Source organism: Chelonoidis abingdonii, chromosome 18 (genome assembly GCF_003597395.2).
Source record: "Chelonoidis abingdonii isolate Lonesome George chromosome 18, CheloAbing_2.0, whole genome shotgun sequence".
NCBI classification, from domain to species: domain Eukaryota; kingdom Metazoa; phylum Chordata; order Testudines; family Testudinidae; genus Chelonoidis; species Chelonoidis abingdonii.
In genome coordinates, this window is record NC_133786.1 from 2,637,708 (window position 1) to 2,651,185 (window position 13,478).

At 52.2% G+C, this 13,478-nt stretch overlaps 1 protein-coding gene across 1 annotated transcript in view; it reads left to right on the plus strand.

Annotated features, from left to right (window-relative positions):
- The first annotated feature begins 1,903 nt into the window (after positions 1-1,903).
- Positions 1,904-13,478, plus strand: part of ROBO4 (roundabout guidance receptor 4) — a 381,615-nt gene continuing 370,040 nt past the window's right edge. The window contains exon 1 of the mRNA XM_075073581.1: positions 1,904-2,245. Within this exon, the coding sequence (XP_074929682.1) occupies positions 2,068-2,245 (178 nt within the window). The 5' untranslated portion in view covers positions 1,904-2,067. The remainder of the gene's footprint in view (positions 2,246-13,478) is intronic.

The following is a 13,478-nucleotide window of genomic DNA, read 5'->3' on the forward strand; positions in this document are numbered from 1 at the left end:
ACTGTGTCTGCTCTCTGACCAGACTACAGACACTTCTTAAGCAGGAGAGTAAATAGCAACACCGTCCCACTCACACTGGGGCTAAAGTTCGTGAGACTCTGACTTTTGCTGAAAAGGACCTTGAGGTCGTTGTTGATAATTGGCCGAGCACAAGCTCCCAGTGTAGCATTGTGACAAAAGGCGCTGACATGACCCAGGGATGTATAAAAGGGAAATCAAGCAGCAGCAGGGAGCTGAGGCTTAGCTCGGTATTGGGCACTAGTGAGGCCATTACTGAAATGGCATCCACCCAGCCAAAGGATATTGATAAATTGGAGCGGGTTCACAGAAGAACCACAGGAATGGATGCCTAATAGTGAGAGAGATTGAAGGGACTCAGTCTATTTAGCTTAACAATGGAAAGACTAAGATGTGCCTTGATCGGGGTCTACAAGTGCCTACGCGGGGAGGAGTTTTCTGAGAGCAGATGACTCTGGTTGCTGATGCTGGACAAATTCAAACTGGAAATAAATGTTTCACAGCGAGGGGAATTAGTCACTGGAACAGCTTACCCAGCAATGTGGCTAAGGCTCCATCTCCAGAAATCTTTAGCTCGAGATGAGGTGTCCCATCCAAAAGTGCTGGGCTGGAGGCAGGAGTCACTGGGGCGCGGTGGGGAGAAGATGTCTCTGGCCTGGGCTATGCAGGGGGTCAGACTGGAAGGTCAGGATGAGCCCTTCTGGCCTTGTCAGCTATGAATCTACAGGAGTGCACTGAACTCACAGCAGACATTTGTCAACAAGGCTGTGACTCCTTCTGTGCGTTGTTGGGCCAGCTCCAGTTGTGTCATGATGGGCCCAAACCAAACCCACAACTGGGCAGCAGGGAAGGAAGCTTCCGACAGGCCCTTGTCTGTGCATGGGCCGTGCCGGCGTTGTGCTACCCAACAGCCCCACGCTTTGGGCACTTTCAAGTTTGGGGTCAGCCCTCAAGGCACTAAGCTACAGAGATGAGGTGACGTGGCTCTGCCTTTGGAGCTGAGGCAGGGTGCTGATGGCTCTGCTCACTGGGGGCAGGCAGGGGCCCGGAGGAGAGAGTTTTTTCCTTGTTGGGCATCTGCATTCTGGGTGGGCGGATGGCTGGGCGGGGAGGAGCTAGGTGAAGCTGGGAAGCTAGATGGCTTTGCATAGGAGCTAACTGGGTACAAATCTTTCATTTAATTATGTTTGCTAAATCTGTCTGAGTGAATAAAAAGTCCCAGAAAACAAGGGGAAAGGGAAACTGGGCTGGAGAAAAACTGGATTGAACCATAAGAACAAAAGAAGCCCCCATGATTTTCAGTAGTGGAATGATGAAATAATTGGAGCCAGTGCAGTAACTGTAATTGTAACCATTTAAAGTGCCTGTCTCCTTGTGACAAATGAACATGTCCAAGGCCCCCTCCGAGCTGCACCGTCTCACACCAGTTTGACAAAGGAGCAACCGACAAGCGGTTAAATCTATCAGGGGACGGTCAATTTTGTTTGAAAACAGCCTTTTCTAAAGCGGAGGGCATTCCTTTATGGAGCCAGTCTCGCTGGGCCAGCTCAGAGCGCAGACACGGCAGAGAAAGGGGTTAAAGGCAGAGATGGCTGGTGCTGAGAAGGAACCACAAAGACGCTGTTTGCCCTTTTTCTCCACTGATCAGTTAATTTAGTTCTGCACAATATTGCGCCCAACTCCTGGTGGTGCTGCCCCCCCTCGCTGTTCTGATGTCACAGATGGTGCAGAGAAAGCAGCCCCTGTGGCGCCACGCAGCCCCCTCACAGCATGGGGCCTACATGCCTTCCTCCCCCATTGTCCGCAACTTCAAAAAGAAGAAGGGGGGATAAAAAAGGAGGAAAAAAGTACAAAAGCAACTGAAAAACATGCTTCATAACAAATTCCCAATACCTTCCCCAGCGGAGGGGCTGGAGCCAGGCAGAGGGGAGAGCCGCCCAGGCAGGGTGGGAGCAGGAGCCTCGCCTTTGGATCCTTTGACTGGAAAGAACTTCTTGTGGGAAGTTGCTTCTCGGAGCCAGGATCTGGCTGGGAGTGTTTCTCCTCGAGATGCTCTCGGCACTCCTCCTGCTGGGCTTGGCTTCCCTCCCCTGGAGCTGGGGCTTCCAGGTGTGCCAGTGTTGCTGCACCTGGCCAGAGGGACAGGGGAGGAGGGGCCTGCAGGGGCCCAACAGGCAGACGAGACAGCTCCAGCACCATCAGCGCAGGCATCGGCACCGGCTGCGAGGTAAGCACCTTTCACCAGACTCCTAGTCCCACAGCCGGCTCGACTAGAGGCAGGCAGCCCGTGGAGCAGCATGCCCCACAAACACCTGGCTACCCCAAGTGGCTGTTGTCACTGCAGCGCATGTGGGAAGAGCCACCAGGCTGCGGGATGGTTCTTTTACTACTTCTTACCTCTGGGGAATTGTTCGGCTGAGAGGATGCTGCACCCCAGGGATTTAGAGGCTGGTGAAAGAGACTCCAAATATTTACCTCCTTGTAAAAGCTTGTCTCAGCCTATATGCACAAGCAATGTCTGAAGTGACAGAGAGGGAGGTCTGGGTGATCGTGGTGGGTCGGAGCAATGATTGGGGATGAGGACTGGTGATGGGGGTAGGAGTAGTGACTGCACTGGGAGAACTGGTATGGCAGCGCTGGATTCTCCAAGCATAGGGAGAAAAGCTACTTGTTTATTATCTACTTATTCTTGGTTAGATACCAGTGCTCAGAGCCATTCATGGCAAAGAGACAGTCCCTGCCCCAAAGAACTTACAAGCTAGGAGATAGGACGTACTGGGAAATCCAGTGGAAGGACTAACTCGGAGGGAGAGGAACTCAGAACTGGTGGGCACCACAGAGGTGTTTTTAGAGGGATTTGATCATATTTGTCCTTCAGGCTATGTTGACCCCATTGGTGTCCCCACTGCCGCCCCCTCCAATCCTCATAGATACTGTGTCTCTTTCCGTTGTTTCCAAGTAGCTCTTCAGATAAAAGCCAGGTAGGTGAATCAATGCACTTTCTCAGCAAAGTTTCAAGAGCCTGACACTTCCCAGTAAAATGGTGATCAAACTAATGACCGGGGTCTGGGGGACATCTGGAGAAGAGAGTTGTAATTACCAGGCCACGTTAGAAGAGAACGAGGCAGTCAGAGAGGAGGAAGTGCTTTCTGTTTGTACTGAGTGGTCATTAACCCATTGCCTCAGTCAATCTTTATCCTGAAACTCAGTGACCAGCCAGGGCCTTCTCTTTATTCTTCATGGCTTTCAAAACTGATCCCCAAAGCTCAGATCATCTGATTTCAGAACTGTACTTGTGACCCAAGCCCCAAGAACTTCCAGGGGGCTCACACTGATCCTTTATACGAGGAGTTCTCAAGCCAGGGGTCATGACCCCCAGGGGGTCGCGAGGTTATTACATGGGGGATGCGAGCTGCCAGCCTCCATCCCAATCACCACTTCACCTCCAGCATTTATAATAGTGATAAATATAAAAAATATGTTTTTAATTTATAAGGAGGGGTCGTGCTCAGAGTCTTGCTGTGCAAAAGGGGTCACCAATACAGACGTTTGAGACCACTGCTTTATGCCCTCAGAAACTAGCAGCAGGAGAAAACACTGGTGTTGGACAGAACGCAGGACGTGTGCACAAATGCTGCCACCCAGCCTGGCTTTCACACAGATGTCGTACACTGTGCGCACACAGTGTGCACCCAGCAGGGTGAATCAGCCAACCACTCGAGCACCGTGGTGTAATATCTTTTTTCTGCAGACTGGAAAAGCTGACTCTGCCACCCCAAAGCCTGTGTCTGAGTCACACTGCAGGTGTAATACAACAGCACAGCACTGTTTGCCTTGCTGCATGTCTGAGGTATTCCTTAGACCATTTCTCAGACACCTATTCCTGTGGCCTCTAAATATCAACACTCCAGGCTGCGGCTGCATGGCCCTCCTTGACCTGCATTGCCTGGTATGTGACATCAAAGGCCAATCACAGATGCCTGCGCTACGCAGACAGGAGAGCAGGGGGCACCAGTTCTTGTCCATTGTGGTAGTGGGCTTCCTTCCTTTAGGGATAGGGTTTGGCAAAGGAAGGGAACTTGTCCCGCCCCAGGAGGTGACCTGGCCACCCACGCTGGTGCTTTGGAGTCACCAGCTCTGCTCAAGGACATTCCTAGCACCAGGTTTAAACCCAGAGACTGTGGGTGTTTGGTTTGAGATCTGGGACCTAGGCTGCAGGGCTACAGTACCAGATACAGTACTGCAGGAGTAGCAGATACAGACTGACTACAGAACACCCTTCCCAGACAGGTGTGCACCAGAGGTGCTCACTGGAGATTCGCTTAATCAGTATTTTACACACTGCACCCCCTAGTGGCTGAACAGTGTCATTTCCACCTAGCATTCTGCTAGTAATGGCAGCTGCCTCCTCTAGAGTCACTTTAGTGCATTGTGCATGAAAATCAAGAGTCTTAAAGGCAGCATGGGCTGCCCTGACTCCAACAGCTCCATCTCATTAGTCTGAAGCTGGATCACAGCCACCTATTCTCTTGCCCCCCATTCCTGGAGCATGCTGCCCTGCCCAGAAGGATCCGTGTAGAACCAAAGGCAGTGGGGTGTTTGTCATGTCCTGCGTGCGGAGAGACAGTCCCTTGCAGTAGGAATGTGGTCACAGAGGGTGGCTTAAAGCTTGCAGCTCTTGTAACACTTTGCGCATGATTGTGGATGAATCCTGGAATGAAACCCTTTCCAAGCCCTACGCACAGGAGGAAGGACAACTCATGTGAGTCCAGGATTATAGGATCCCTACATCATTCTGGTTGTATATGAAAGCTAATGAACTTCTTGTGTTTATGGATACTGACTGTGCCACTGCAGCCCATAGTCTTCATAGTTGTATGATTATGATGTAATTATGATGCATTTTGTACCCGATGGGTCATGTGAGGTGTCATTGAAAAAGTTATGATTTGCTAAATATGATTATCCTATTTGTATGCATGTACCCTTTTTGTATCTGAAGTTATAAATATTTACTATGTATCTATATTCCAAATATGCTTACTCTGAGTAACACCCACAGGTAGCCTTTCAGATAAACAATGAAGAAGCTAGACAGTGCTGATGGCCCATCAGCAAGGACAATGGACTATGAAAGGACTTAGCCTTCCTGTAAATGTTTCAGCCAGCCTGTAAGTAACGGCTGCTATGACTCAGCAAGGGCATGCGATCAGACCACACGATACTGAACTCCATTTTGGGTACCTGCATTTTTCCACAAACTGAGCTGTGAACTGAATTTGGAACAAAGGGTTCCTGGCATATAGTAAAGCTATATTAGGTGGGGTGTGACATCATCTGGGGGACTCCCTCCCCACACAAGGACACCCCTGGAAACATCTGAGAAACAAAGACTGAACTGGGGGAAGTGATGGTCTCAGGCTAAAAGGATGTCTAGCCTGTGTATGGAAACCTGTTGGATTGCTTGTATCATCAGCCGGGGTGAGAATTTGCTAATTCATATCCTGTCTTTCTAGTATTCTAGGCTTAGTTTGTAGTTTTGTTTATTTGCTAGGTATCTGCTTTGATCTGTTTGCTGTCCCTTATAATCACTTAAAATCTATCTTTTTGTAGTTAATAAACTTGGGGATTTTTTGTTTTCTCTAAACCAGTGTGCCTCTGAGTGAAGTGTCTGGGGAAAAATCTCAGCTTGGTTAACACAAGTGCACATATTCCTCTCCACATTGATGGAGGGGTAAACGGAGTAATAAATTCATACTGGTTGGGTTTTTGACCAGAGGAAGATGGCAGAGCTCTGGGGTACAAGGCTGGGAAGCTGGGGGTATCTTGGCTGTAGCCTCTCTATTGCTGTTGGTTCATGCAGTGTTTGGTCAGACTGCATGTAACTGCAGCTGGGTGTGTCCTTGCCTGTGTGAATGCTGGTGGGAGTGTAGGACCCGGAGTGGTCTGCAGATTGTGTCAGCAGTACAGTGCTAATAGGGAGCCCAGGCTGGTGAGTCAGTGGGCTCAATGGTACCCTAATTCCAGGTGGCACCCAGGAGGTACCCGTCACACCGACTTCTCACCAGCCCCATATTTCCTAGATAAGAAATACCTCTCTAACAATTTAAGTTTCACCTGCCTTATTTTCTATATTATGCATCAGTGTAACTGGCTGAGATTAAATAGCATCTTTATTGTTATCACCAGTAGCTGAGAGACATGTGCTTTATACTCGTGGCTGATTTTTGTAATTAAGGAGGGCTGCGCAGAGTCGGGTCTGTTCATGCAGTGAGCGCCTACCATTGGAATAATCCTCTCTGTCTGTATGTAAAGGTATGGGGAGCCTGGCTGGCTGACAACAAAAGGAAAGACTCCGCTGTGTGTGTGAAGCGCTGTCAGCTTTTCTTTTGTGACTTCTTGGCTTGCAGCTGTAGCGGTACTTGGTTGTTTGGGGCTGGGTGTGCTGAGAACACGTCCTTATGGGATATTCCTCCAGCAGGATTTCTGACTGTGCGTGCATTAGAGAGACTTTAGCAACTGGGCATCTTGGTGTGACACTCAACACAGAGTGGAGTTTCAGAGGGGAGAATTTACTGACTTATCGTCTATGCAAGAGGACAGAGTCCTTCACAGCAGGATCCTCAAAAGGGGTTGTGGGACTTAGGAGCACAGGTCCCCATGACTCTCAGTGGCACTTGGGCTCCGGATGCCATCTGACACCCACACTGAGGAACTAGGTTCTTTACTATTTATTCCTGTGACTATTGGTCAGGTGTGAGTTCTTACCTCTGACCATGTGCTCAGCCCTGGGGAAGACACAAGTGAAGCCAGTCCCTCCCTAAGGAGCTCATATCTCACAGTGACCATGTTTGCATACTCTGATGCATGGCAGTGGGACAAGGCATTGAACAATCAAAGAACTGGACAGAGACCATAAGAGATAAACAATCGGAAAGTGGGGACCATAATGACAAGACAATAAAGAAATGGGGATTTCACAACCACAACTATTGAAAAGTGGTTTCTTGACGGACAGGATGCTGCCAAACTAAGTTTTCTTTAACCATCTTCAGATCTGTTTCTTTATCTGGTGACAGTGGGTGCCATTAGGACAGAGTCTCCTTCTTAACAACCTGATATTACATTGTTTTAATGTAATTCAGATGGAATGTGAGGATGTGACTTCCTGCTTCTCAGCTAATGGCTGCTGCTCGGCTGCTCTTTTAATCTGGCTGCAGACGAAGGCCTTATCCTTACAGTTGGGAAGAGGAGTAAATTAATGTTTGGGACGTACTCCGATGCTCCAGTGATGAGTGGTATAGTGAGACCCAGGAACAAAGGATTCCCCTGCCTTCAGACCAGGATCTGAACAGTGGGCAGTAAATAAGGAAGGGGACCAGCTGCCTGGTTCAGCGAGCACTGCCCAGCCTGGGCACTGATGGGGAAGGGTCCTCTGGAAAAGCTGGCATGTGCTGATGTCACTAAAGATTGGGTGTATAAGCACAAGGGTCTGAGTCAGGTTGCTCAGGTGACCTTCCTTCTGGCAGTTCCTGACTTTGGAGCACTTGGCTTGGCTACCTTAATTCTGTGCCTTTTGTGACATCTGTGCGTAACTGTGTTAAAACCATTCTGTGATTCTGGGTGGGGTAAAGACGTACCTTACTCGCTCCGCTGCTTGGGCACTCGCTCGCCACGCCGCTCTGCCGGCCACCCTGCACGGCTCACTCATCACACCTCACACCTCTCTATCGCAGCAGCCACTCGTACCTTCGGCTGCCACCTGCCTCTCCGCACATCAGTCTCTTAGTAATTTTCAGCTCTTTGCTGTCTGGGCAGAAACACTGCCCCCTCTCAAGTGATTTCAGCTCTCACTGATTTTTAGTTCTTAGCAGGTAGGGTAGAAACACGGTCCTACCACAACTGATTTCAGCTCTGCTGGGGCATTTAGCAATTAATAAATAAAGCCTATTTAGTTTTATTCTTTGAACAGTGGGGAGGACCCTTGAGGATGTACAGCCTTCTGACTGGAGATATCTGTCCCCCACTTTTTCTTGTCACAGGGCTCTGACAATCAAGTCCCTAGCTTAACAGGGTTCTTTCAACTGAGGGTGGCCCCCTCATTTGGGACAGGTTAAACACAGTCCTGCTTTCCTGTATTCCTACAATGATTACAACATTGGTAACCGTATTTCACTACTCCTGCATTCAGTACCAAGGTGATTTGTACCCAACACCCACCAAAGTTGAATATGTAATCAGAGCAGGAGCAGTTATGTATTTACATAAATACACCCAGCTTGCTGTCAGGGAAGCATTCATTCAGACCCTGCTGCCATGACAAACAAAGTGTGATCTGGCTGGGGAGCATGGAGGAAGGTAGGAGGTATGTGCATGTGTGTGTGTGTGCGTCTCTCTCAGCTGGGAGGGGAGCCAGCGCCCTTACTACTATGCCTGCTAGCAGTGCCAGTTTCGCAGAGCAGTCCCATGCCAGGTCTCATCCCCCAGACAGTGCCCCCAGGAGCCTAGTGAGTTGAGTTGTGGCTCTTTCCGTGGAAGGCAGGGGGAGGAGGCAGACTTAGAGTGGCTGGGACAGGAGCCAGGATATTTCAGTGCAGAGTCAGGGAGGTTCTAAGCTTGGAGGGTGGAGGAGCTTGGCCTCCATTGGCCTCCCACCAGGCCCTGTTGCTTGGTTCCCCTACACAGCCTGAGGGGAGGCAGGACAATGTACTGCTTCCCTGACCCGTCAGTGTGCAGAGCAGCCGGGTCTCACCTGAGACAGCCACCACCAGCCCAATCTCCACTCACTCAGCCCAGCTTCTGCCCGTAGTCCTCACAGAGGCACCTCCTGGCCCATGCAGTGTCACTGGGGCTTGGGTGCAGTGCAAGTCCAGAGGCCCTGCTGCAATGCCAGGGTCTGTCCCTGCATGGCCAAGCTGGTCAGGGCTCCCTCCTGAGGGTTGGGCTGCTCTCCCAGTCTGGTTGTGGTCATGCTCCCTGGGCTGGTCTCCCCTCACGCCCGCGCCCAACCCCAGGACCAGGCTGCATTTGGGCTTGCTCCCTGCAGCAGCAGGCTGGGCTCTCAGCTCAAGCCACATGGCCCTCTGCCAGCCCTGCCCTTCCACCAGAGCTGACCAGGTGGCCAGTGGTCCATCCCTGTCCCCATGCAGGCAGGGTTGAGCTCCCACTGTGCCATGCCCCTCCTCAGCTGGGGAGCAGGCTGGCAGCTCTGGGTAAGACCCAACTGCCCTCTGTGCCCTCCCCCTAACTGCTCAGGGCATGAGGGGTGGGGCTGGCCCATCTGCCCGCATCCTCTAGCTGACCATGAGAAGTGACCTGACCCCGTCCTGCTGCTGCAGGCTCTGGGCTCTGCTCCAGCTCCTTTCCCGGAGGGAGTCAGCAGCGCATGTGGCCCTGCCCAGAACGTGTGGCACTTTCACACCTTTACAGCGCAGCGGGCAGGCAAGCCAGGTGTGCCCACGGGCTGGCCTAGCTGGAAGCCCACTGAGCAGCTGCTACTGTAACTTCGCAGCCCAGGACCCCCAGCTCCAAGGGGCATGAGAATCTCTGTGTCCTTTGCAAAGAATAAGTTGGTCCTGAACCTTCTCCATCCCCCAAAGGCGCAGGCCCCAGAAGGTGAAGGACGAGAGCCAGTGTTGTTCGGAGTGTATAGTCTCGTGATTCGTAAGCTAATCTCGTGATTTTCAGGCTCTGACATCCCCCTCACACCCTCATAGGCCCAACACAGCTCAGCCCTGGCCCTTCTTGGCTAAGTAGCAGGGGGCACACAATGCCTCTGGGGAGGGACACAGTAGGGCTGGGAGAGGCTCAGTATGGATTTGAGTACAGGGGTTACTCGTATTTGGGTGAGGGAGCAACAGAGGTTGGGGGGTCACGGTGCTGGATGTGTGTGGGGCAGTGGATTGGGGGGTTCTGTTCCAGATTGGATCCTATTGTGGCCTTGCTTCTGTGCTGGGTGGGGGCTCCCCCCAACAGCCTCTGTTCTGTATCCAGTAGGGGGTCCCCCTGCAGCTTCAGTTCCGTGACAGGTCCAGGTGAGGGGTTCCTCCCTCCCCCCAGCCTTTACCAGATATATAAATCCTGCCTGCAGCTGCCGGTCCCACCGCTGCTCCCCAGCGACCCCAGGATGGAGAGGCGACAGGGACACTTCCTGTCCCAGCCTTGATCTGCTGAGCCACGCTCAGCAGACCATCTAATGGCAACAGTGGGCCGGATCAAACACAATGAGAGCTGGAAACGTTGAGTCATCTGACAATCCTGGCCTTTCCCATCGCACCCCTCCTCCCCCTTCCCAGGAAGAGCCAGCAGCTCCCACGCCTGAGGCCCCAGGCTCGGCCCCTGACATGAAGCCGTGCAGACCTCTGCAGTGTGATGATCCACCCTCTCTCAAAGGAAGCTCCAAGGAGGACCACCTGTCATGTAGGGCGGTGGAGTGGGGGGTCCTGAACACGCCAGAAAACAGGAGAATAAGACGAGAGCAAAGCTCGTCTCTCCTCCCTTGCCCTGTGCCCCATTCACAGTGACAGTGCCCCCGCCTGTGGAGCACCCCCAGCCCTTGGCTGCACAGCCCGCCAGCCATTGCAGAGCCTTGAGGGATTCCTTGTAGTGGTCCCATCGCTGTGGTGCCAATGGGCAGCTCCTTTCTGTGGGGGGCAGAACACCGTGGGGTGAGCAGGTTTCTCTCAGGGCACTGGGAGCCCTGGGCCACACTTTGATCAATGCAGAAACACAAATATACAAACGCTGCCACGAATTCCCCACGTGCCCCTGGGCAAGTCCCTGCCGCCCCATGACCCCAGCCCAGCAGTGCCCAAGTCTCTGCTTGAGTCCCAGGGAAGCTGGCATCTTTCTGCCCACAGCTGAGCTTTGGGGTTTCCCCCCAATCCTCTCAGCCAGTCCGGGATCTTGAGAGGGTGAAAAAATCCTTTTGCCCTTTATAGCAATTAGTGCTGCCTCCCGCCCATCCCCCTACAAGGACCTCCGCGGCGAGCTCTCAGCTGATCACCCAGGCTGACCTGCCAGCACAGAACTGTCACGGAGTGTGGGGGAGTCAGGGCCCTGCATCCCCCACTTCCTGCAATTCACCGTGACTCTCAGCCAACCAGTAAAACAGAAGGTTTATTAGACGACAGGAACACAGTCCCAAGTAGGGCTTGTAGGTACAACCAGGACCCCTCAGTCAGGGCCCTCTGGGGGGCAAGGATCTTAGACCCCAGACTTGGGGTTCCCTGCCTCTTCCCAGCCAGCCCAAAACTGAAACTAAAAACCTCTCCAGCAGGTACTCTTCCTTTGTCCAGCTTCCCGGGCAAAGGTGTTGACTCCCCCCACCCCGCTTCCTGGCTCAGGTTACAGGCTCAGGTACTGTTCCTCATCTAAAGTCATCCTCTGCTCTCCCATCCCCCATGCAGACCATCCCTACTGCATCACAAGAACTTCACCCCAAAATCCCTGCACCAACCTCATGGCTCGGACTGGTCAGAACAGAGCATTCCCCAGTGAGGGAAACCCCCACATCCCTTGCAATCTAGGGATTCCCCTCACTGGTATCCACAGCGTCTTATTTGCCGTTTGAACTTGGCTGACTCCAGCTTCCAGGCACTGGCTCTTGTTCTGCCTTTGTCTGATCTGACCGTCTGGCGGCCTGTCGCATGCAGTGTCGTTGTAACCGTCTGGGTCCCAGGATATGAGAGAGACAAGGTGGGTGAGGGAATAGCTTTTATTGTACCAACTTCCATTGGTGAGAGAGACAAGTTTTTGAGCCATGCCGAGCTCATCTTCAGGTCTATCGCAGGGCTTTATTCTGCCAGCTTCCATGTCAAATCAAGAACAACAGCAAAGTTCCTAATGAACTTCACGGAGTTTGTGGCACTTCTCCCTTTTTGGGGTGAAATCTCTGCTGGAGAGGGGGGAGGTTAAATATTGTTAGCTCACCGTTATTAATGTATTTTCTTACCATGGATTTTCAGGGTTTGTTTGAGTTTGTGGTTTGGTTGGTCAGCGTCTGGGGGTAGAAGGGGTTTTGGTGTCAGGGTTGGGGGGTAGAATGGGGGGTGGTTTAGTGTCAGGGTTTGGGGGTTGAAGAGGGTGCAAGTGTAGGTTGTTGGGGGGGTGTTGGGGTTTGGGGGTGTGAGCGGGTGTCAGAGCTGGAAGGGTCATTCTCATGCTGGATAACACCTGTTAGAGGAGTGAGCTGTGCGGTGTCAGACTGCGATGGGGTGTGTACAAACCCCACGCTACAGAACAGGGGGGTGAGGAACACCCAGCTGCACCTGCTGGGTGTGTTCAGGTTAAAGGGATCAGCACGGCTCAAGCATGGCACTGAGTGCCAGGGAGCAGCTAGAGGAAATGGCTCAGCCTTCCAGAGTCAGGAGTTCAAGTTCAACTGAGGTCAGCTGCCACATCGGGGCCCATGTTGCTCATAAGCCACGATCTTGCTCGCCGAGGCTGGAAGTTCTGCACATCTGATGTCATGGTCAATGCAGAGAGGCCCCAGAATACATTGCTCAGCCCAGGTAAATCACCTGCCAATGACATGGCAGAAGGTCAAGTTCCTACAGAGCAAGAGGAACATGCACCAGGCTTGCCCCATCCAGATCACAGAGCATCTAGGAGAAGCTCAGAGGTTCTTTCGGTGGGTGCAGACGTCGAGGGGAGCAGGAGCTGTGAGAGACACAGACATTACACACCCAACGGCCCAGGCAGGACAGGAGGTCTGTGCTAGTGAGCAAAGAGATGCAAGCACAGTCCCCTCTCCCTGCTACAGTGTGTGTGGCACCTGCACACGCACGTGGCAGACTTGGGTGTCATTCTCAGACTAGGACCCCACTTTTGTATGAAAACTTCTTTCCAATTGCACATGCGGCTTATTTCCATTCATTTGCAACTGCACCATGCTACAAATGCAGCCTCCTTGCACTGACCCCTGCCTCTTATGGACCAAATTGAGAGCAGGTGTTAGGGGAGCATCTCCCCAAAGCCTATTACCCTCTTTCGAATTGCCCCAGTCAGACTGCGGCTGCTACCGTGTTCTGGGGTGGATCACTTCTATAAAGGATTCTCTTGTTTCTAAACAAACTCCTTGTAATCAGGGCCATGTTTCCCTCCACCGCTCTGCATTGTCTGATGGCCAGTTAACACACCTCTGACAACGCTGTTGTCATTCACCAGCGACCAGCGTCTCTCAGGCTGCAGTTACAATGGGCTTTGCTGCCAAAAATGTCGACTGCCTCTGCCCCAAGTGGGAAGCTAGTGCGGGGGGGTGTATTAAGCGTCATGCTCAGAGCAGGTGCACACTGCACAGCAGTCTCCAATTGCCCTCCCCAGAGCTGCCACTGATGGCTCAGACCATGCTAGGGGCAGGTGACAAAGGACAAGGGTTCACTGTCTTCCCTACATGTACCTCGCTGATGCACACACTCACCCAGTCTCTCCCCTCTGGTCCCTCCCTGCAGGATCCTGCA